The sequence below is a fragment of the Muscardinus avellanarius genome (assembly GCF_963383645.1).
Source record: "Muscardinus avellanarius genome assembly, chromosome: 6".
Taxonomy (NCBI): Eukaryota; Metazoa; Chordata; class Mammalia; order Rodentia; family Gliridae; genus Muscardinus; species Muscardinus avellanarius.
The window spans coordinates 37,484,821-37,511,281 of record NC_137791.1 but is presented as its reverse complement, the minus strand read 5'-3'; the positions used below and the strand labels follow the sequence as shown (position 1 = coordinate 37,511,281).

At 33.7% G+C, this 26,461-nt stretch overlaps 1 protein-coding gene across 1 annotated transcript in view; it reads right to left on the bottom strand.

Moving 5' to 3' along the window:
* Positions 1-26,461, bottom strand: part of LOC308264450 (bifunctional heparan sulfate N-deacetylase/N-sulfotransferase 4) — a gene marked incomplete at both ends in the record, with an annotated part of 325,680 nt that overhangs the window by 47,694 nt on the left and 251,525 nt on the right. Inside the window, one exon of the mRNA XM_080697735.1 lies at positions 11,072-11,254. Within this exon, the coding sequence (XP_080553861.1) occupies positions 11,072-11,254 (183 nt within the window). The remainder of the gene's footprint in view (positions 1-11,071; positions 11,255-26,461) is intronic.

Below are 26,461 nucleotides of genomic sequence, written 5' to 3'. Positions count from 1 at the left end.
AGACCTGGAGGATCACGGTTCGCGGACAGCCTCAGCTACTTAGTGAGGTCCTCTGCAACTCAGTGAGACCCGGTTTCAAAAATAAAGAATAAAAAAATAGGGCAGGGGGTGTAGCTCAGAGGTCAAATGCCCCTGGGTTCCATCCCCAGACCCGCAAAAAAAAAAAAAACAAAAAAAAAAAATAAAAAATAAAACTGCTGGGAGTGTATCTCAGAGGTAGAGTTCCCCTTGGGTTCAGTACAAAAATAAAAAGACTAATAATATATATATATCTGCGTTATGTTAGAATTTTCCTGGGAAAATATATATCTTGGATTTTAAAAAAGAATTTCATCTATAGAAATAAAATGGCAATTAAAGGAGTTATTTATAAATCAATAAATCTATAAACTTATCATTCTTTTTAAAATTTTTATATAACAGATTTTATTGTGTTTTAACTGATACCTTTATTGTCTTTAAATACTGTTTCACATGTTATATATTTTATTGAATGCTAAACTTAAGATTCAGTATTCAATCTTAAATGATTCTCCATAATCTAGCTTCAGCTTAATTCTTTATGTTTTTTACTGTGGCAGAGTAGGCTCAACTATTCTTTTCTTTAGATAATGATGGAATATCCCCTATTTTGCTTAGCATACATGTTCCAGATAGAGCCCATATTTCACAGCCTATTTTCCATTTAGCTTTGTTCTTCTCCTCCTCCTCCTCATTGTTCTTCTTCATGTACTGTGAACCCAGGGGCATTTTACCTTCAACTTCTAGGCTACACTTTCAACTCCTTTTATTTTTTATTTTGTAACAGAGTCTTGCTAAGTTGCTGAGGCTCATCTTAAACCTGCAGTACTTCTGTTTCAGTCTCCCAAGTACTGAGATTATAGGCTTGCATCATTATGTCTGTCTTTGAATCTAGCTGTCTTCATATAAATAATTTTAGTCCTAATGAAAGTGAACCAAAAGAATGGGAAGCAACTTCTTAAGGAAAAGCCATTCTCCTTGACTTTCCCCTGTCCCATTTACTGCCAGCTGTGAAATGGGCCTTGTGTTTCGAGTCAGAGCCATATGTTGAAGCACCTTCTGGCTTGGGGCATTGGATGAACAGAGCTATCTATGTCTCCTAAAAGACCTTCTCACCTTTAGACAGTTACCTGAGTGAGAAACATACTTCCATCTTAGACAGACAAGGTGCGTTTGAATGTCACCGTTACAACATCACCTATACTGAAACTCAATGTGTTTCAAAGTACTTGTCTATGAGAGGATAAGGAGCTGGTGCTAGAATGTGAACCAATGTATTCCTTGACTCAATGACAAATCCTGCTACAAGATAAAATCAAAATTCAGCTGAGTCTTAGATATACAGCTGATTTACATTTTTGCATAAGTGTGTTGTCTCATGGTGTGTCAACAATTCATGCATGTTAATGAACCACACTTTAAGGAACACTATTCTGAGTTAACAATTGCTAACATCAATGTGATGCTTTATACTGCACTCACTATTATAAAAATATTAATGACTTGCATGAATCTTTGAATAATTTATTTTTCTCTGCAATGCTCATTCTCCCTCCAGTTCATAGTTAGGTTTTTTTCTGATTGTTCTATTTTAAGCTAATATCCACCTTAAGCCTCTTCTATTTAATTTAAATTGGCAGTATAGCCTAGTGATTAAGAACATGGGATTAAGAGAAAGAGTGCTTTAAGAAATTTTCCTAAATTCTCTGAACCTCAATTTTCTTAACTATAAAATAATAATTGAGAGCTGGCAAAGATATGGGGAACAAGGAACACTGAAATGCTGTTGGTGGGATTGTAAAGTAGAAAAAACACTATGGAAATTAGAATGGTTATTTCTCAAAAGACTAGAAAAGACCCAAATACAAACTACTTGGTATTTTTCCAAAGGAGTTGAAGTTAGAATACTACAGTGATACATGCATAGGAAACAACCTAGGTGTCCTTCAAATGTAAATGTCTAAAGAAAATGTACATATACAATAGAGTTTTGCTCAACCATAAAGAAGAGCAAAAATATGTCATTTGCAGTAAAATGAATTGAACTAGAGAACATCATGCTAAGTGATATCAGTCAGATTTGGAAAATCAAGGGGTACATGTTTTGTCATATGTGAAAGCTAGAGAGAAAACAGGAGAGAATAGGTGGCTCGTGAAAAGGAGGAGAGAGACAGTTGAGTAGTAAAAGGGAGTTGGTAAAGAGGAAAGGGAGGAAAAAAGAGACTTGAGGAAGAAAACAGACCAAATAATGTTGTTTGCATATAAATGTATCACTACCAGTCTCATTAGCATGATGTATGGGGAGGCAGAGAAGACATAGAGGGAAACACACCAAGAGATGGTGTGTGAATAAATAAATCATTTTGAATCTCAGTCTGATATATAATTAGAATACACTAATACAATGCTTTTAAAAGCCTCCCAATCCATGGGCACACAAATCCATCATAAGTGTTCTCAGTCTTGTGCAAAACCCTATAGCATTATTTTTTAATTATATGAATTATTCTGATCATTTGCTATGTTAGAAATTAAAACAGACAAAAACGAAAGTAACTTTAAAAATAAAATAATGACCACTAGTTTACTTTATGTGGTTGTTGAGAGAATTAAATATATTAATATGATTTTAATTATCAAATCATGCTATAGATAAATAGTGTTTATGATATTGTTTCTCATTGTCTCTTTCTTTCCCTTTGTCTAGATTTTTTGGGCAACTGGATCAAAAGGAAGAGTTTAATTTTACCGATGATGGCTTATTACAGGTAGCCATTCTGCAAGAAACTACCTGGTCCATATTCAGAACATGTGGGCACCTATAGTGGCTCCCCCTTCAAAGGAGGAGTTTTGCCTCACACAGCTAGATTACTAGACTAGAATGTATGAGTTGCTTTCTAGAGAAATACCTGGAGCTTCTTCAGCAAACATGAGAATATAGGCTCCTGCCAGATGGTCCAAGCCCCTCTATAATCCCATTTCCACTTACGGATGAGTTGTGTGGATCCTGCGATACATCAAATTAAGATTCAGCACTTTTTGCTCTTCAGCTCTCAACTGAAATATTATCCCCTGCCTTCCCTGTTGCTTCCTGCTACTCTTACTTCTCTGTAGTGGATTCCTGTCATATTTTCTTCATTGCATTTCAATACTCGATATCACTTATTCATGTGTGTATATGTTTATAGTAATTTTATGTTATATATAGCATACTTGAACTGTATAATAATTCTATATTAACTAGCATGCAAATTCTCTGAAGATGAGACCCCTGTCTTCTTCATTGTTACAATCTAGTACTTGTACTTAATAGATATTTGTATACTAAAGGACTAATGGACTGATTCAGGAGAGCACAGTAATCATTTAATAATAATATATATGCTTGAAAATTAACATAATATAAACTGTGTAGAAATTTTGTTTCAACCCTCGCAACCCCCCAAAAAACACTCAAAGTCCCCAGTGCTTTTTTTCATGAACGCTCCAGAATCTACTTAGCAAGTTAGTTTCAGATTTGGATTCCAAAGCTGGATTGTCTCCACAGTTAAAGTGTGCGTGTGTGTGTGTGTGTGTGTGTGTGTGTGTGTGTGTGTGTGAGAGAGAGAGAGAGAGAGAGAGAGAGAGTGTGTGTGTGTGTGTGTGTGTGTGTGTGTGTGTGTGTGTCAGGGAGAAAGAAGACAGAGACAGAGACAGAGACAGAGGGACACAGATTTTACAATAATTATGAAGGTCAAATAATCTTTCCAGAAAACAGCTTAAGCATTTTCCTGTACTTTCATGCTTTGTTCTATTATTATTGTTTTAATTTTAAAAGTCATAAAATTACAAAGCAATTATGTATATCCCTTTTCACTCTCCAATCAGATTGTTTTCAGTATAACTGAAAATGCAATTAACAGTAATTTACTATTTTAAGTTTCTAGTAGTATAGATTATATTTAAATTTAATAAAGGAATTCAGTTAAAACTGCTTTTGGCAGCACATGGTTAGTGTCAGTCTAGTGAAAATGAGTGTAACTCAGCTCACACAGAAGGAAGGCAAGGCAGGTGGTTTTTACATGAGATACATGAGACAAATTTACTTTTAAGTAGACATAAATAAGGTGGAGAGAAGATTTCCTGAAGCAGTGGGCAAGACTTAGAGTTGTAAATTCTGTTACTTAGGAGAATGTGAACACTCAAGTTTTTATCCTCTGATGAGGTAAAAATTAAAAATTTCTAATCAAACTGAATACGTGGATTTTTAAAAACATCATACCACTTACCCTATTTTGAAATCCATGTTTCTATAGACACATGAAAATAACTATTTTTCATTAGATGTAGTTATGTAGAGCCTACTTTTCCTTTTTACCTGTATATAACTGCTTTGTTCATCACTTGCCTACGTTCTTCACTGACAAAGACACTGTGGAATTAGCAATTCAAGATCAATTATCCACATCCAAGTCATGTGCCTATGCCAGATAACTAGGACATATATAGTTATAACTATATATATCTAGGACCTTAATAGTTGAAACTTTAAAAACACCCAGTGTTCACAGTGGAAAGATTATTCTGATAATCATAAACATTTCAGAGGTTATTGGTTTTCTCCTAATTTCCCCTTTGCTTGCCTTCTGCTGTTGCTGACATCACTGTTGAAAGAATTCTATAAAACATTTTTAAAATTACTATTTTCCCCTAAATGGCTGTGTTGTTTTAAAATTTCTTCTGTTTATTAACTTTTGCCACATACAAACCTACAACAATCATTTTCCAAGTCTTTATTGTGTAGGCTTTCAACTTTTTTACTTTCAATGTCATTTAAGCCTAATACAATCCATGTGCACTAATATTAGTCTAGGGATGTTTATTCTCAACACTTCAGTCAGCAAATATTCATGGAAAAACTCTAAAGCATACGCTACCCTTAACAAAATTCTGATTCCACTATGTTCCAAGTAGAACCCACTGAGCCCCTTAACATCTTGGGAAAGCCTTTCCTTTCTGAGTGTACTGATTCATAATGAATGCTATACCCACAGAACTCCTGTGACACCTGATAGTATGATGAGTTCTCAGACTTTTCTACCATAGTACATTGAATTATGAAGCAGTAGGAATGCCAGCCTCTGGCAATGGGGCTGTATGGGAAGGGGACCTGTCTCTGTGTGCCTGGAGTAGATGACAATTTCAAGGGTGATGCGATAAGCACAAGTGTCTCTATGGTATCCCCACCTTTACATTTTCCTTACCATAATACATTCATGTTTATTTAAATGAAGTAATACTTTTGGCCTTTTCCCATGCAGTATTTTTCAGAGTAAAACTCTGAAGTTGCATGTTTGCTTTGTAGGTCTGTCAGTAAGCAGACAACTGCATCCTGTAGTATATAGTCCTTTATATTAGTATTCATGATTTTACAAATAGCCCTGTGTGGAAAAAATAGCCAAGTCAATATAAAAAATGAGGTTTTGAAGTCTTTTAAATTGGTTTGTTTAATATAGTGTCATTAGGTTATTGTATGACATTAAAGTTGCTATAAGTTTCCACAAGATGCACATATAAAATCATTTCTTTTTATTGATATCCATGAATATTGGGATCACATGTATTTTTATAATTATTTTAGTTCAGAAAGTATAAAAGTATTGTAACATTTTTATTTTATTTTTAGGGCACTCTCTCCAATAATTTTTCTCTGACTGAACCTGGGCAAATGATTTGTGTGGAGAATTTGACACTTGACAAGAACATATTTGCAACTGACTGACAGGAAATGAAAAACCCAAGACTTATGTCATCATTGTCAGATGTCACAGTGTCTGACAGTCTTGTGTAATCAAAACAGTGAAATGCTCTATTATAAATTAAATAATTAAAATCATGAAGAACATTATTCATATTTCAAGGATATTCCTGAATGATTAAGAAACATAATATTCCTAAGCCAAACATGGTAGCACATGGCTACATTTTCTAGTACTTATGAGGCTAAGACAGGAGCATGGCAGATTCAGGACCAACCTCAGCAAATGCTCCTGGGTCAATCACCCGTGTCAGAAAGAAAGAATGGAAGAAAGAAAGAAAGAAAGAAAGAAAGAAAGAAAGAAAGAAAGAAAGAAAGAAAGAAAGAGAGAGAAAGAGAGAAGGAAAGGAAGAAAGAACTATTAAGAAGATATATATAACATAGGAATATATAATCTAAATTTTGATTAGAAAAATATTCAGGGTCATAAAGAAGTCAGTTTTCTACTCTGTCATTAGTGAAGTGGTATTAATTATATTGGCCATTTCACAGGAAAGGCTAAAATAATGAATCAATGTGAAAAAATGCAATTGTAATTATCCAATTTTCCAAAATGTGGGTTAATTATAACTCTTTTTTTATTCTCAGTCTGACCTACAATCAAATTCTACCACCTTTTATTTGAAGGTCTAATTCTTCAACAGCCATGCAGCTATTCAGGGTTTTCCTCTTTCATAGGTAGTTTCCTTAACTTCACCTCCTCTCTGTACTTTTCTGTCCTGAAAATAAAAGGCTTCTGGTGTTATCTATATTGGCCAACCCTTTTCTCTCGTCACTTCAGTCTAATATTCAGGACTTGTAAAACCCAAATTGCACTGGTGGCTTTCAAAAACTCTGTTCTCCTTACTGACTTCAGTCGGTTCCTCAAGATTATTTTTCATTAGATCTCTACTCATAGCTAAGAAACGAATATAGAAATGTTCTTCATATTTCTTTTTGTTGTTGTTGTTGCTTATTCTATCACAATCTAAATTCAGACTGACCACGCCATCTAATTCTTCTGCAGTGAGGCATGATCCCTGAATTGCTATTCCACAGTGAGGGCTTATTTCTGAAACTTCATTCCACAGAAGTAGATTTGTTATTTTAAGTGTAAAACCACCATCTTATTGAAACTGCATTGGTGTAGGAATAAGAATATTTGGCCTTTAGTCCTGACTGGTTTCTAATAAGCCAAGTGACTTAGAGCAGTATATTTCACCTCACTAAGTGTCACCCATTTCTTCTCTAAAATTAATAGTTTGGGCTAAATGTCCCTAGCTTCTGCTCTTGCAATCTATAATTCTCTGTGTCAGCATATATTCATTACTTTAACAGACATATATTAATAGAATCTGTGTGCCACTAGATCTTGCGATTTGTTTATGTCAGAGATATTCAAATTTCATCATTTCTAACTGGGGCTGGACTGTCTGACAGAATCAACAAAAGTGCTAAGCACATAAGGTTAGCATCCTGTGATTTACTTTCCCAATTCTCTAACTCTGGAGAAACTACCATGGGAAGAGAAGCTGTGGCTCCTTGAGCATTCCCCTGGTCACACGGGCACACAGGCATACACATCACGTTTGGCATATTTGTTGATAGTGAGACTCTGGAGTGACTGAGTGCAGATTGAGACTGAGCTAACCTGACAGCTTGAGAGCTTAAAAGCATCGATTAGGGAATGTACAAGAATTTGACCTTCCAACTGCCTCTATGCTGTGGTTTTGGTCCCTGTAATGGGAGTTAAAAGAAAAAAGAGAGAGATGAAGACAGAGGAAGCTAGTTCATGATTTGTAGTGACTATTCTATCAAAATAATAAATGTCATGAATTAATAAGTACCTGTGGATATAATTTTAAGACTTTTACACACTAGGGATTAAACTAGCCAGGAAACAATGTAGAGATTGCATTTCACATGTGTCTACAGCACATACTCCTGTATTAATCAGCTTTAGAAAAATCAATTCCCCATGAGATACAAGCACAAATGCATTCTGTGCATATTTATCATGCTGTTCATTGGCAGATATGCATATTACACTTTTTAATTGGGTGACAAAGCTGCCTCACATACATGGTAGTTGGTGCTAATGAAAATTTACATAAGGAACCAAAGGAAATTAAATAGATGTGAAGAGTACCATTTTGCACCCTTTCTTTCTATTTGTCATAATAAAAAAGGTGTGAATTGAAAATCTAAGGAAAAATAACAGTTGATTTTCCTTTAAAAGTGAAATATACTAAGTCAGAAGTCATTCTCAGAAGCACAAAAAGATAACTGAGTGTTTCATTTTGACGGTATATGGTGATGCAAAATTTATAGATCTTAACTCTCTAGGGTCATGATGACTGAGCCATAAAATATATACCAATTACTGCTAGATTTGCTTATTTATTTATTTATTTATTTGGTGGTACTGGGGTTCCTGGAAGCCCTTCTAAATCCGGGCTACACTCCCAGACCTATTTTATACTTTTTTATTTTTGGAAACAGGGTCTCTTAGGCCAGCACAGCTGGCTTCAAACCTGCGTGATCCTCCTGTCTCCGCCTCCCAAGCGTGGGGATTACAAGCGTGCCCCACCATGCCCAGCTAGATTTGCTTACTTTTAAAAATTAAACTTATTTTAAGGAAATGATAATGCCTACAGTTTTCCTGTTATTAAAAATATGAACATGAAGGGAAAAGAACTCATAAAGTATGCACTTTATCATTATATCACCATATATCACATCATTTCTGATTGACAAAGTTTATTCAATTTGCTGTAATCAGTCAATTGCTCTCAAAATCTCATGCACCTGAGTAATTTCCTCTTGAACTTAACACTCAAATTTATATAAATAAACATTACTAACAAAAATGGTGAATGCATGAAATAATTTATGATACATTTCTTTATTTTATTACTTTACTAATTATTAACAAGTAATTAATACTTTGATTCCAAAATTCCCTCTGAATTTACCTGTATCATACTATTCAATGTTAATATTGTCAGCACTTGAAAATGTGTATACACAAAAACTAGAAATGCACAGAATAATCTCATTTTTAATTGCCCTCTCTTTTTTTTTCAGTACTGATGATTGAGCCCAGGGCATTATGCATGATAGGCAAGCACTCTACCACTGAGTTACATCTTCATCTCCCATTTTGTATTTGAGCTTTTATTCATATGTAATCAATCAGCAGTCTTTATAATTTTAGGCTTAACAAACAAAATCTTATTAGAGACCAAATCTTATTGGAGTTGACATGTTTTGTTTATATTCAGTCTTTTAAGAAAAGATCAGTTCTACAAAAGACTAGGAATAGAGCCACCATATGACCCAGCTATACCACCCCTCAGTATTTTTTTAAAAAAGAATTAAAATCAGAGAGATGGGGAGGGGAAAAGAAAGAACCGATAAAAGAAAAAGTTCAACATATGTTATGGGGGGGGGGGGTTCACCTAAAGGGAAGATCCATATCCAAGATCTGTTTGCATGTTGGCATGATTTTGGACTTCACTATAATGTATAGTTAAAATGCACTAATTGAAGTATAGAAAAATGGATCAAAATCAGAATACTATAGTGATAAACTCATGTCCATTCTTGCAGGCAGCAAAATTGACAAAAGTCAAATTATGGAATCAAACTAGGTTTCTGTTAACATATAAACAGATAATGAAAATGTGTTATATATACACAATGGAATTTTAAATAGAAATATTTTAAATGTTGAGATTTTATTTAAATATTTTAAATAAAAACTTACCAAATATATCTTATCATTTTTAGGTAAAAACATTTTTTCTAAAAATCACAGAGTAGAATTTGGGGCCATTGGTCCTTTATATATCAACTACCTGTCTAAACTTGAATTAATTTGGGTGCTTTTATTTTTTAGTATTAAACCATAATTACAGATATCTCAGATAATCATGTGCAAGAAGAGGACTGATTGACTATTAATGATTCATGAATTTTATAAAAGCATGTGATCCATCAAGTAACCACCATTTATGGGATATAATTCTTTGCCTTTATAAATTTCAATATTTGTTTAATGTGATTCTTTATACTCATAACAATCATGTATCTACTTGACTATTGATCTAACTTGTATAACAAACATGAAAATGATAAAGAAATTCATTGAAATGCTAAAAGAATTAGAATGTACAGTTCACTGTAAACCCAAGTAGCAAAGGGCGGCTAAATAAACCATCAGAGCAAGGCATGACTTATAACAATCAGTTTAAAACATATTTTAAAATGCGTGATAATAAAAAAAAACACAAAGTAATCCCTTTACTGGCATTGAAAAAAAACTTTTATATTCCATTCTTTTCTACTTATCCTGGAACAGCTAACCTGGCTTTATATATAACATACACTAAATAAACATATGTTGGTTGGGTCCCTGACTGTATAGGCAGAGTAGCATGTAATATGGTTTATAAAATAAAGAGAAGCAAATAATCTTGGAGAGAGAGGAGGAAGATAAAAAAGTTGGTTTCACAGTATTTTCTCATAAGTGATGATGCTACTTTTTTAGCGATCGCTTAGCAGGGGAACATCTGATCTCTTCTATGCAGCCAGCTTATTGATTGTGTGGGTCGATGTAATCTGATGAATACTGAACCAGGAAAGTGGGAGACAGCATTTTCCTAGATAACTGCTAAGAAGCAGATAGTTTACATTTAATGCATCCAAACTGAGTGGACCCACGTGAAGTTGAACTATTGGTAGAAACAATCCTAAAACTGACAATTCTCTCTTTTTTCAGTAGGTCTGCTAGCAAAAATTAGATTTAAAGAAAAGTGAAGATACACTGAGGACACAAGATATAACTTAGTTTTCCTCTTTTTATACATCACATTGTAGGCATATATCTTAGGATCTAGTTATGGTTTCTTAGATTACAAGTGGCTCTTGATTTCCATCTTCCTAGATATCCAATAATATTGTAATGCTAGTTTGTAGACACACTACATGCAAGTCAATATGTCTAGCTTGGAAGAAATGCCAGCAATGAAAACATCTTCCACACGAAATTTTTCTAAACCAACCTGATAACAAAAACTCAGAAAAATTAAACAAAAAATTGAAACATTGGCTCTGTAAAACAACAACAAACAATATTGTTGAAAAAGAGAATGAGATTACTGGGTAAGCAAGCAGTTCATATTTATTAGTTTCAATATATCCAGCAGAATTCCTATCACAAATTAGGCTAGTTTCCTTCCCTCTAACCCAGGAAAGAATGTTAAATGTTACCTGCCAGAGAGGGTCTTTTTGCTCAGGAAAGAGTTCAAAGTACTTGTGGGCCAGTTGCACTGGAGGCAGAGTTTGCAGCTTCAGGTTAGTCCAGCTGTGCATGAAGTTGGCCAAGTTCACAAAGGTATATAACCCTAGGCGGTCATTCCCATAGTTAGATAAATGGGTCATGAAAATGCTGATCTGAAAGATAGATAAAAATGGCCACACAATATCACATGCTTAAGTTCAAAAGTGGCAGCATAAACTCCAGGCAGCATATCATCTAATCTTAGAATTTCATGGGAAGTACAATTACTTTTTTTAAGTGGAAAGTCCACATTAGTTCCCTTATCAAAATAATACTTAAAACCACTATTAAAATTGAAACTGGGTTTGAAATTTCCTCTCTGCTCTTCCAAACAACATGTAGCATCACGTTCAATATCAGTTTTTCCCCTGTTATGTAACCAAATTTATTTACCCCCAACAAGTAATTTCCAAATGAGTGACGACCCACCAGTTCTAAAATTGAACAATTTTTCCCTATATTTTTAAATTCAGACTTTTATACATACTGAAATAAAATTAGATTAAACTTATTTCTTTGTTGTTTAATGAAGTTTTTTTTTTACCACGATAAAGGATTTTGAATGTTTTTCCCATAAAGAAATGATAAATGTTTGAGAACATAGATATTTTTAACCTGATTTGCACATTATAAAATGTGTACTTATATTGAAATAAAAAGTAAATAATAATAAGTAATAAGTAAAGTTTTTATTTTTAATTTTTAATTGGTGCACTGTATTCATACATCATAGTGGGATACATACTTTTGTAGACATACATGCACACATTGCCCAGTCAGCCCCCACCCGATCCCCACCGCATTCTCTCCCTATCCCTCCCTCCCATGCTTGGCTTAGTGGTTGACATCTAGTATTATAGCAATTCATCAAAAATTAAAAATGATAATCTCACATAACAATTTCATTTGTCTGATACCAAGCTTTTGATGACTTAAAGATAACATTTCAATATTTCTTTTTGCTTTCTTTCTTACCAGAGAATCTATTTTTTCTATTTTTTAGGTGAAACTATCATATATTTATATATTTATTTTTCAGAAAAAAAATCTATCCTAATATGGAATATGGACTCTAGGTACCCACAACGATCTTGAAAAAGAACAAAGCTAGAAGATGTATATTTTCTGATTTCAAACCATATAAAGCTAAAATAATTGAAACAGTGTAGTACTATTCTAAAGGCAGATATGTAAACCATTGGAGTTAAATAAAAGCCTAGAGCTAAATTCTTCCCTATATTGTCAAGTTATTTTTGACAAGGTTTCCACGAACATTTGGCAGTGGGAATAATAATCTTTTAACTAAATATTGTTGAAAAATAATAATTACATGGAAAAGAATAAAATTGGACCCTTACCTAATCCCATATACAAGTATTAACTCAAAATAGATAAAAGACCTAAATATAAATCTTAAGACTATAAACTTTTAGGAGAAAATCTGGGTCATAAAACCTCACAACATTGAAATTGGCAGTGATTTCTTGGTTATGATTTCAATGGCACAGGCAACAGAAGAGTATACAAACTCCCTAAAAAATAAAAAAGATATTGTATATCCAAAGACAATGTAAACAGAGTTAACAGTTACTAATAGAATGGGATAAAATATTTCCAAATGCTATATCTGAAGGTATATTAATATTCCAACTAGAAATCCTAAAAGTTACAACAATAAAGGCAAACAATACCCTTTAGAGATAGGCAAAAGAATAACATAAATAATGAATCTCCACAGATAACCAATCTTAGTTGTCTGTTGGATGGAAAGTCATGTTTCTCTAGTTCTGATGTGTGTTACCTATTTCTTCTTTGTAGTTAATCTCTTTGAGTATTTTCTCTAGTGCTGGTTTTGAAGACATAAATTCCTTTAGTTTCTGTTTGTCATGGAAGCTTCTTATTTCTCCATCTAATTTGATAGAAAGTTTTGCTGGGTAGGAAATTTTTGGCTGGAAGTTGTTTTCTTTCAAAATTGGGAATATGTTACTCCAAGCCCTTCTGGCTCTCATAACTTGGTTTGGGAAGTCTGGAGTGATTCTAATTGGTTTGCCTCTGAATGTCACTTGGCCCTTTGTTTTTGTTGCCTTTAAGATTCTCTGCTTGGCTTCCACATTGGTCATTTTGACAATTATGTGGCGTGGGGATCCTCTTCTCCGATCCTGTCTAAAGGGAGTTCTATATGTTTCCTGGACCTGCGTATCGACCTCTTGCTCTATGTCTGGAAAATTTTCTGCTATTACTTCCTTGAAGAGATTGTTGATCCCTTTGGCACTTTCTTAGAATAATTGGAATAGAGGAGGGAAAAGAAAGTAAAGTTTTTAATAATAAGTATTAATAATAAGTAAAGTTTTTATTTTATTTTATTGTTTTATTTTATTTTATTTTTACAGTACTAGGGTGGAACCCAGGGGCATTCTATCTCTGAGTTATACCTCTGGCCCTATTTTTTATTATTTATTTTGAAACAGGTCTTACTAAGTTGCAAAGGGCCTCACTAAGTAGTAGCTGAGGCTGTCCTCAAATCATGATTCTCCTGCCTTAGTCTCCCAAATGCTGAGATTACAAGTGTGCGCCACCATGACCAGTGAAGTTTTTATTTTTTGATGTAGCAGTTAAATATTATATTCAATTTTAAAAAACTAAGCTTTTCACAGAATTATTGCATTTAGCCACAAATTCAGTTATCCTATAACTTTTTATACCTTAATATTCACTAAACTATTAGAACATTTTAGTCAGTGTTGTTCCTTTTTATATCAGAAACTTAGGAAAAGTGCAATCTAGATTGTTCTTGAAAAACTTAACTTGTTGGGTGTATGTTTGTAATCCCAATAGTTGGAGGTTGAGACAGGAGGGTGGCAGATTTCTGGCCAGCCTCAGCAAGACAAGGCCCTCTGCAACTTAGTGAGACCCTGTTTCAATATAAACCATAAATTAGGACTGGTAGTATAGCTCAAAGTAGAACATTCTTGGGGTCAATACCCAGTAGCACAAAATAAAAAACGAACCCAAAATTTGAATGTGATTATAAATTGATGATACAGTCCATCAGACATTGCACCAGAAATTAAAAGTATGAAATAAAGGAGAAATGACATAATTTGATCCAACTTGTAGAGGTTATTTCTATGACTCATAAGAGAGATAAAAGAGAATTTTTTTTTTGTGGTACTGGAGATGGAACCCTTCTACCTCCAAGCTACACTCCCAGACCTATTTTTTATATTTGGAAAGTACTTGGATGGGAGAGTTAATTTTCTAACAACAATATTTTGTTCTTGTTACCAAATGTCATATTAAAAAAATACAATCTTATATTTAGAAGATCCTTCCAAAAAACCTCTGGAGCTGATTATTAATCAATTCAGCAAACTATCAGGATACAAAATTAATCTTAAAAAATCAGTAGCTTTTCTATATGCCAATCATGAATGAACTGAAAAAAAATCCAGAAAACAATTCCATTCACAATAACATGAAAAACAATACTTACAAATAAATTTAACCAAGGAGGTAAAAGACCTCTATAATAAAAATTATAAAACATTAAAGAAAGAAACTGAATATCTTAGAAGATTGAAATAATTCTCATAATCTTGGTTAGGAAGAATATAAAAATGGCCATTCTACCAAAAGTGATCTACAGAGTCAATGCAATCCCTATCAAAATACCAATGTCATTCTTCTCAGACCTAAAAGAGTCAAACAACCCAAAGAGTCAAACAACCTAAAAGAGTCAAACTAGCCAAAGCAATTCTCAGCAATAAGAACCATGAAGGAGGCATCACAATTCCTGGCTTCAAATTATACTACAGAGCTGTAGTAATAAAAACAGAATGATATCGGAACAAAACAGACACAGACTGGTGGAACAGAATATACCAAAATTCATTCACATACTTATAGTCAATTGATTTTTGACAAAAGTTTAAATACATATTTTGCAGAAAAGATAGTCTTTATAACAAATAGTTCTAGGAAAGCTATCAATTTGTAGAAAAATAAAATTAAATTCCTACCCTACACAAGACTCAGCTCAAGATGAATCAAAGATCTGGAAATTAGACCAGAGACTTTGAAGTTACTAGAGGAGGGCATGGGTCCAACATTCCAGGACACAGGTATAAACCTCTTCAAAAAGACACCCTAAAGCTGAGGAAATTAAAATAAGAATTAATAAATGAGATGGTATTAAACTAAAAAGTTTTTCCTTATCAGAAAAATCATCAAGAGTCTAAAGAGATAGCCTACAGGATGGGAGAAGATCTTTGCTAGCTATCCCTCAGATAGAGGACTAAAATCTAGAAAATATAAGAAATTTAAAAGACTTTAGGCTAAAAAAAATGGGCAATTGAACTAAATAGACACTTCCCTAAGAAGAGATACAAATGGCCAATACATATATGAAAAAATGTTCAACATCATTAGCAATCAGTTAGATGCAAATCAAAACTACATGAGATTTTATTTAACCCCGATAAGAATGTCAACCATCAAGAAGTCAGTCAATAATTAATGTTGGTGATGAGGTGGGGAAATAGGATCTCTTCTAAACTGTTGATGGGAATGCTAATTAGTTCAGTTGTTATGAAGATCAGAATGGAGATTCCTCAGAAAACTGGGAATGTACCCAACATATGATCTAGCTTTCTGTGTATTTTTTCAAAAGGATTGAAATCAGAATATTACAGTAATATATGCATTTCCATGTTTGTAGAAACACAATTTACAGTAGCCAAATTGTGGAACCAACCCAGGTGTCCATCTACAGATAAGTAGGTTAGAAAATTATGGGATATATACACAATAATTTTCTATTTAGCAATAAAGAAGAATAAAGCTATACTGTTTGCAGGAAAATGGATGGACCTGGAGAACATTATGTTAGTGAGATTAGCAAGTTACAGAAAGTGAAGGGTCATATGTTTTCTCTCATATGTGGAAGCAAATGAGTAATCCAAATACCAGAGGGACTTTATATAATGGAAGAGAATCTTCAGTAAAGCCAACAAGGTGGTCTAGGGAAAGGAGGAGGGGGAGAGAAAGCATCAATGAAGGAATTACTTCCATGGACATATGTACATATGTGATAATACCAATGTCAATCTCAATACCTTGTATAAAGGAGGGGGGAGTGGAGAGAGAGCCAGGGCAAAACCTTTGAGGGCTGTGTACATGTATGTCACTATCACTGTGAACTATATTATGATGTGAGACTATAATGCAGCAATAGAAGTATATTTAGAAAGCTAAAATTCATTAGTTATTTAAAAATTCATTTTTACTAGTTTTATAGATCTATGAACATTTATAGCAACCCAATATTATAATAAAGTACTTTGTTAACTTCATTAATAAATAAGAAAAATATATTACAATTAATAATATGAGCACAAATATAACATTTGAAACCATGAAATAATATAGAAGAAAAGTCAACTGTCTCAATGGCTAATGTTTTATGTAGATGTTCATTTATTTTTTCTTAAGGGACTATGCAACTCCACATGGTCATTTGGGTTATTTTAAACTACAAATGGGTTTGCAATTACCATTTCAATATCATTCTCAACACAACCTGGTTAGAATAGTAGCTATGCAGTTAAAGTTATACTGTAGACTTTCTGTTCCTAAGATATGTAATTATTTAGTTGTAAATGCCCAGAGCAGAGGCCTTTTATCTTAAAAATAATTAAAGTACTACCTTGTGCCAGGATTTAAAAAAAATTACTCTGACAAGAAAGTATAAGTTAAAGACACAATCTTTGACTGCCCCTTTTACTTTGGGAAAGAGAATGTTTTACTGTATGTCATACTAGAATACTGAAAAGGATTCCCTACGAAAAACATTAAAATTACAGAACTCTTTTCTCACCATAGTTGAAAATAAAGAGAAGAAAAGAATTTGGCCACTGCCCTTAGTGTAACTAAATATAAAAAATACTATGTCCTAGGCATGATTTGAAACTCTCTAAGTATATAAAAAACATTAAATCCTCAGAGAGCTCAGACAAGGTAGGTACTGTTATTGTCCCCTCTACAGATGAAGAAACTGAATAACAGAGTATTTAAGTAAGTTGTCCAAGGCCACATCTTGTCAGTGGCAGCACAGAAATTCAAGCCCAGGAAGCTAGAAATACAAATCCGGTGTATGTCTATGAGTGATACTGGGGATTGAACCCAGGGGCAGTCTATATTTGAGCTACATTCCCAGCCCTATTTTATTTTATTTTGAAACAGGATCTTGCTAGGTTGCTTAGAGTCATACTAAGTTGCTGAGGGTGGTCTTGAATCTTCCATCCTCCATCTCAAGAGTCCCAAGCACTGGGATTACAGGCATGCACCACATGAATTGAAATGTGTTAAGTTGGCTCAGAGTACCCAACTGAACACATTTTATAGCTAAGACTTTAACACAAATATTTTATATATTAAATTAGATATCTACATATCTTTTTAACAATGGAAAAACTATGCATTATCTTAGTGACACAATTTTTCTTATTTTCTTTGAGAAGGAATGACAAAAGATAAATTATTTGGGGAATCCTAAATGAAAACTTTTAAGACAATGAATTATAGAGTTTGAAAAAATTACTACCAGCTGGGCGTGGTGGCGCACACTTGTAATCCTCGCACTTGGGAGGCTGAGACAGGAGGATCGCGCAGGTTCGAAGCCAGCCTCAGCTACTTATTGAGGCTCTCAGCAACTTAGTGAGACCCTGTTTCCAAAATAAAATATAAATGGGCCTGAAAGTATAGCCCGGAGGTAGAAAGCCTCTGGGTTCCACCCCCAGTAACACCAAAAAAAAAAAAAAAAAAAAAAAAGAAAAGAAAAAAAAGAAAAAATTACTACCAACAGACAAAAAATTTATCTTTGTAGATAATATCACTCCTGTCATATTTCTTGTCCATTTTTGTTCTTTGGGGTCTATTGAAAGATTGATACTGTAAAGGTCAAAACGATAAAGGCCATTTTAAAGAACATTTTTTACATAACTTGTTTATGTAGGAGTTTAAAGTCAGTTTCCCAAATATTACTTAACATAATGTTCTTACTTAAGATTAATGTAGGATTATTTGAACAAGCTCAGGGTATCTTTGCCACTGGTTTTAACATTGGCCAGTCTTATTCTTAAGCTCTTTTATCATGAATAGGAAATGTCTTCTTGGCAGGACTTAATTAAAGAGTTTCCAGAACATAGCATGGTATCAGTAGTTGATAACTATATAATTGCAATTGTTGTCAAGAGAACTTCTTTATAATCACCACAAAATAATATGCATTTGATTCCAATAAGTATGCATTTATCTCATGTCATACTGTAATTAAGAAATAAGACACTGTAAAGTAGTGTGCTTCAGAATAATTATAGTTTCCCAGTACTAAAATTCTGATTGAAAAAAAACAAAAGGCTGCAAGGCTGGGTGCCTGAAGAAATATAACAATGTCCTAGAAATCTGCCACCTGCCCTCTAGCGTTGTTATTTTAAGATGGAATTTTAAAGCTCCCGTGAGCTTCTGAGTCTAACAAAATTATAAATGAAACTCTGCTTTGAGAGTAATGTATATTATTACAAATGTATATTATCGTTTCATTATAATATTAACATAATGGTGTTAAAAGAGTGCTGCAGCAGACTGGCTCTAAGTAATCTTTTCCACGTTTTCTTAGAAGAGTGAGCCTTATTTTGTGAAGGAAGTAGAAAACCTAATGCCAGGCAAATGGAGAATCTGCCTTTGGAAAAAATAGAATCCGCAGAAATGGTGTGGTTATAAGCGGAGGTATGCTGCTGCATTTAAACCTCTGCAGAGAATAAAACAAGTGCCGTGACCATGATGGCTGTGGTCTCTGGTGTAAGGAGCCACGTGTGCACACGCCTTACTCGCTAGAAACAAATTAGTGCCGGTATATGGTCAATTGACTGCACTTTAAGAAAAACAATCTGCAAGCACAGCTTAACCGTGCATATCTGGCTGGCTAAAAGCACCCATTGTGCATACAGAGCCTTTTAGTTTTAGTATTTCTGGACAAATGGCTTGTTTTAAAAGGAAAAAAAAACTCAGAATAGGAAGAATAAAAGGAATTAAAAATGAATGTGGTTTGCGGCCCACACAGGGATGTGAAAGGATGTGCCTTTCGAGGCAGTAGGAACAACCTTTCACAGAGGAAACATCACGTCGCTGCAGTCTGTACACGACAGCGCAAGCTTCTCTGCTTATTCTGTTCTTTTTATTTACTTATTTTGATTGTTATGTTCTTACTAGATCCAAAGAACGTTTTTGCTCAATATTCTATGCCATGTGGGTGCAAATTGTTCCTATGCAAAACTCTCTATACCTTGAACTATTGCAGCTCAGAGACATGTGCTGATTGAGATCTGCAGGGTTCTCTCTCACAGGTCAAAAGCAGGAGAGGAAGTCTTGCTCAGTGGGTTACCTGAAGACCAAGCTGGTAAGGGCTGCTGAAACAGGCCTTCCAGTTGCCTCCCTAGTTGTTCTGCCGTCAACCATGCCTCTGGGCGACTTGTCTTATTCTTTGCATTTTTATGTGTTTCTTTCCCAACTTTTAATGCCCTCAACCCCATTATAATCGAATATAAAGCAAATCTTAAATTCTTCCTTTCATCTTTTGCAACAATATAAAAGCAAGCTTGTGGGGACTTTCATAATCTAATTATGCAAGAGAATCATACAATTATATTAATCTGATTGCCAGACATAATATGTATACAATGAATTTTGGGGAGATATTGCCTATGGAATGGATCCATCCTTTGGTTCATCTATAGTCCAAGGAAAAAGGAGCTTTAAGAATGGTAATGTATACATCTTGATAAAAGAGAACTGGGCACATATAATTGACTCTATGGATCATCCTTAACTGAGTGCACAGGCACTGTTATAGTAAGAAATGAAAAATTATTAATGAATATAGGCTATCCCCTTGAGTCTTTAATTGTAAGTTATACAATTAGCTGCTTTTTATAACATTTTATTTTTGCCTCTGCTATGAAGTTGTTAATATTCAAAATATAGGAAAAAGGGAAAAATGAATAAAAACTAACATCTTTATTTTATCTATAAATAAAACAGCAACATTCTTCAGTTTGAATTCAAATATTTCCAGCATTAATATCAAAATAGCCTCCTTGCTTTTTCTACTTGTATCACAAATACAGTGTCATTGTAAATTTTCTGGTCATGAATATCAATAACCAGAATATATTACACAGCATTTTAAACTCGAATTTAAAATTATTTTAGAGAGTTCATTTTTAGTTGAAATACATATAATAGATACTTGAATACTTATCACTGTTTATATTGCCTTTAAAAATCGAAATCAAGTCATTTACACAATAGTCAGACACATGGTTCATAGGAGAAAGCACAATAACAGAAGATAGAAACCATAGCTGTGTGGAACAGGAAGAGACGTACAGACTTTAAGGCAGCCTGATCCCTGCTCAAGCTATAACACAGCATTTTCAAGATAAGCATTAAATATTAGCAGTTAGTTTCCATTTTTGCCTCTGTGGCTCTGAAAGTGTGTCCCTTTTCAGAATGAGTTCACTGTGTTTAAAAATATGTCCATTAGCTTGTTAAATTATTGATTAGGCTTTTAGTTCTCATAAAACTCCAAGACAGATGGAATGTAGGGGAAAGCATCCCTGGTGCCTCGTCTGATGGGCTTTGGCATTGTTCTCATATTTTTTATATAAAAGGTACTTTGGGTCTTTCTTTTCTTTCTTAATATAGGCTGGAACCACACAAGAGATACAAAGCATGAGATTATACTAAACATTATCAGTATTAATGCAATAACACTTCATTTGAACACAGATGGCATAATTATTGGTCAATAATTATAGGCAACCATACTTCAGTTTTCAGTAACATCTTTTTTTTGTGTGTTGGTCTGGGGATGGAACCCAGGGGCATTTGACCTCTGAGCCACACCCCCTGCCCTATTTTTATTCTTTATTTTATTTATTTTATTGGTGGTATTGGGGTTCCTGGAAGCCCTTCTACCTCTGGGCTACACTCCCAGACCTATTTTTACATTTTTTTTTTTTTTAATTTGGAAACAGGGTCTCCTAAGCCAGCACGTGTGGCTGGCTTCGAAACTGCGCGATCCTCCTGTCTCTGCCTCCCAAGTGCGGGGATTACAAGCGTGTGACACCACTCCCAGCTTAGTCTTTATTTTAAAACCGGGTCTCATTACGTTGCAGAGGGCCTCACTAAGTAGCTGAGGCTGTCTGCGAACTGCGATCCTCCGGTTTCAGCCTCCTGAATGCTGGATTACAAGTGTCCGCCACCACACTCGGCATTAATATCTTGATAAATGCTTACATCTATGTTTTAAGGTTCCAAAAGTAAAAAAAAGTTTTCCCAAATCCATTGTCATTACATTGTTCTTTTACTCAATCTGAAGTTTGTCATTACTTTGGAAACCATTTTAAAAAACAACACATTTTTGATAGAGTTTAATGGCCGATTTTTTCTTAATAATATGCTACTGAATTATAATATTTACTTATAAAATCTTACAAAGCGGTTTTGTATTCATCTTTCTTGTATTGCTTGCATAGGTACTAAGGAACAATTGTAGTTTAGATTAAAAATAAAAAGATGAAGAAATTCCAGTTCCCTGATTGATATTATTTAGGGAATCAGAGAAAATCCAGCTTTGAAGTAGTCAACAAGTGGATTGTGCGCTTAAAAAATAGGAGGTTGGAGCTTATATTGAGTGTTCTAACCACATAAAATAAAAGTTTTAAAACAAATTTCTTGGTATACAAATCTAGACTTGGTATTTTTCCATATGCTATTATTCTTTTAAACTTTGGTGATAAGTTTATTATATTTACTTCTCCTTTTTCAACCTCTTCTCCTATCATTTTAATTATCTCAAAGATTTTTTATTGCAATCTTATATAACAAATTAAGATGTCAATTATAAATTTTTCCTAAAATTTCTCTATGTAAAATGTCATTGAAATATTCAAAATTTTGGGAAATGTGGGAAATCAAGTTTATTTTAATATTCTCTCTATACATACATTTTGGATGACTGTAGACGCTAGAATTTTATGATAACAAATATTGAAAATATAAATAATTATTTATTTAGGAAGATTTTACTTTTCTTTTTATTAATTTATCTAATTTTATTTATTTAAATTTTTTTATTGGTGCATTGTAGTCATACATCTTAATCATGGGTAGAAGATGGTGGATACATAAATGCACACATCCCCCAATAAGCCATTACCCAATTTCCACCCAATTCCCTCCCCTCCCTCCTTATGTTTGGCTTAGTGACTGATTTTGATATGTTTGTTAAAGCACATCATGTGCATTAGAGAATCTATAGAATCTCCTTCTTAGTCCAGTTTCTCCTATGACACATTTTCTCATTAGCTTTCACATATTAGAGCATCCAATTTCTTACTGCTTTGTTACTGACTAATCTCACTTAGCATGTCCTCCAGTTTCATCCATTTCCCTCTAAATGATGTAATTGTGTTTTTGTTTATGGCAGGGTAAAATTCCATTGTGTACATATCCCATAGTTTTTAAATTCATGCATCTGTTGATGGATATCTTGGCTGTTTTCATAGTTTGGCGATGGTGAATTGTGCATCTATGAACAGAGATATGCATGAATTATTAGTTTGGTTGTTTGGTTCCTGTCTTTTGGGTACATACCCAGAAGTGGTATTGGTGGATTATATGGTAAATTCATTCCCATTCTTCTGAGGATCCTCCATACTATTTTCCAAAGTGGTTGCAGTAATTTACAATTCCATCAACAATCTATTAGAGTTCCCACTTCTCTACGTCCTTGCCAGTATTTGTTGTTGTTTGTGTTTTGAATGATTGACATTCTAGTTGGAGTTAAGTGGACTCTCAGGGTAATTTTGATTTGGAACTCTCTGATTGCTAATGATGTTGAGCGTTTTTTATGTTTATTGGCCATTTGAATATCTTCCTTTGTGAAGGGTCTATTTAATTCACTTGCCCATTTTTAAATTGGGTTCTTTTTTTAGTGACGAGTTTCTTGAGTTCTCTGTATATTATAGATATTAGTCCTCTATCGAAGGAGTACTTGGCAAAAATCTCCTATTCTGTTGGCTGTCGGTTGAGGTTCTTGATAGTTTGCTTTGTTATACAGAAGCTCTTCAGTTTCATGCAATCTAACGTATTGCTTCACCTTTTAGTTTTTTGTGCCTTTGGGGTTTTGTTGCAAAAGATTTTATCTGTGACTATGTGTTACAGTGTTGGATCTATGCCAGCTTCAAGGAGCCTCAAGATCTCTGGTCTAATTTCCAAGTCTTTGACTCATCTTGAATTGATTTTTGTGCGGGGTGAGAAAGTGGGATTTATTTCAATTTTTTTTGCATATCGTTAACTAGAACACCATTTGTTGAACAGGATATCTTTTTTCCAGTGTAAGTTTTTGGCCCCTTTGTCAAAAATCAATTGGCTGCAGGTATGTGGATTTGTTTTTGAGTCTTCATTCTGTTCTATTGGTGAATATATCTGTTTTTGTGCCAGTGCCATGCAGTTTTTATTATTATGGCTTTATAGTATAATTTAAAGTCAGATATTGTGATTCCTCCTGCATGTTTTTTGTTGCTGAGAACTACTTTGGCTATTCTGGGTTTTTTGTTGTTCAAATGAATTTAAAGGCTGATGTTTCTATGTCTGTGAGGAATGATCTTGGTAATTTAATGGGTATTGCATTTAATCTGTAGATCACTTTTGGAAGTATGGCCATTTTGATGGTATTTATTCTGCCTATCCATGAACATAAAATATCTTTTTTTCTTTTTTCAATGTTTTTATAATTTTTGTAGAGGTCTTTTACCTCTACATATAAATTGCATAATTTATTCCTAATTATTTTATTTTTTGTGGGAAATCCTGAGTGGAATTGTTTTCTGGATTTCTTTTTCAGTGGATTTAAGGTTGGTATACAGACAAGCTTCTGATTTTTTAAGATTGATTTTTTATGCAGACATTTTGCTAAATTTGTTGATCAGTTTTATAAGCCTTTTGGTTGAGTTTGTTGGGTCTTCTACATATAGTATCGTGTAATCTGCAAATAGTGAAAGTTTGAGTTCTTCTTTTCCTATTTCTACTTTTTGATTTCCTTTTCTTGCCTTATTGATCTGGCTAGAGTCTCAAGTACTATATTGAAGAAAAGTGTTGATAATGGACCTCCTTGTCTTGTTCCTGTTTTTAGGAGAAATTCTAGAAGTTTTCCTCATTTAATATGATTTTGGCTGTGGGCCTATTATAGATTGCCTTTATCATGTTGTGGTATGTTCCTTCTATTCCAATTCTCTGAAGTATTTTTTAGCATAAATGGATGTTGGATTTTGTCAAATGCTTTTTCAGCATCTATTGAACTGATCATGTGATTTTTGTCTTTGGTTCTGTTTATATGATGAAGTACATGGTTCGATTTTCATATGTTGAACCAGCCTTGCATCCATGAGATGAACCCTACCTGTTTATGGTGTATGATTTTCTTGATGTTGTTTTGAATGTGTATTGCTAGTAGTTCAGAAATTTTGCATCCAAGTTCATCAAAGATATAGGACTGTAGTTTTCTTTCCTTGAAATGTCTTTATTTGGTTTTGTTATTAATGTAATGTTGGCTTCATAGAAAGTATTTGGGAGAGTTCCTTTTTTCTATTTTATGAAATAGATTGAGGAATATCAGGATTAACTCTTCTATAAAGGATTTATAAAATTCACTTGGGAAACCATCTGGTCCTGTTTTTTTTTTTTTTTTTTTTTTTTTGCTTTTTACAGTAAGCTTTTTATTCTGTCTCAATCTATTTGATTGCTAATAGTTTGTTTTTAACTTTTTATATCTTCTTGACTCACTTTAGGCAGGTAGTATTTATTTAGAAAGTTATCAATTTCCTCCAGATTTTTAATTTTGTTGGAGTATAGATTTTTAAAGTAGTTTCTGATAATCCTCTGAATTTCTACACTGTCAGTAGGGATATCTCTTTTTTCTTCTCTTCTCTTTGTAATTTGGGTTGATTCTTTTTTGATTAGGTTGGATCATGGTTTATCTATGTTTTAAATTTTTTTTGAGAAACCAGCTTTTGATTTTGTTGATATTCTGTACTGGTTTTTATACTCTACTTTGTTGATTTCTGCTCTCATTTTCCTAATTTCCTGTCTTTTCCTGGCTTTGGGGTTAGATTGTTTCTATTCTTCAAGGGCTTTGAGATGTGTCATTAGGTTATTTATTTGGTGATTTTCTTATGTGAGCAATCAGTTCTGTGAAATTTCCTCTTAATACTGCCTTTAAAGTATCCCAGAGGTTTTGATAGGTTGTGTCACTCTTTTTGTTTGTTTCTAGAAATTTCTTGATTTCACCCCTTGCTTCTTCTATGACCCATTCTTCATGGGTCATAGCAGTGTGGTGTTCAGTCTCCATATGTATATGTGGTTTCTCTGGTATTCTTATAGTTGAATTCTAGTTTTATTCCATTATGGTTTGAAAAGACACAGTGAAGTATTTAACATTTTTTGAATTTGCTAGTGCTCACTTTGTGGCCCAGGATGTGAACTATTTTGGATAAGGTTCTGTGAGCAGCTGAGAAATATGTTAATGCTGCTGTAGTTGGGTTGAATATTCTGTATGTATCTAACAGGTCCATTTAGTTGGTGGTGTTCTTTAGGTCTTAGACAACTTTTCTGACCTTTTGTCTGGAAAATCTGTCTAATGGTGTGAGAAAGGTGTTAAAGTCTTCCAATATTATTGTATTGGGATTTATGTATGACTTAATTTCACAAAGAGTTTTTTTTTATGAATGTAGCTGTGCTTATGTTTGGGGCATAAATATAGACTATTGTTATTTCCTCATGTGGGATTGTTCCTTTTACCAGTAAAAATGACTGGCTTTGTCTCTTCTAATAAGCTTGGGCTTGAAGCCTAACTTGTCTGATATCATAGTTGCTATTCCTGCTTGTCTTTGCCTTCTGTTGGCATGGATTACCTTGCTCCAGCCCTTTACCTTAAGTTTGTTACTATCTTTACTTATAAAGTGTGTTTCTTGGAGGCCAAAGATAGATGGATTTGGATTTTTAATACATTTTGCCAAATCATGTCTTTTTATTGGGTATTTGAGGCCATTTACAGTCAGTGTGATTTTTTTTTTTTTGCAATACTGGGATGAAACCCAGGGGCATTTGACATCTGAGATACACTTCGAACCCTATTATTTTTTATTGTTTATTTTTGAAACAGGGTCTCCCTTTGTTGCAAAGCACTTCACTAGGTAGCT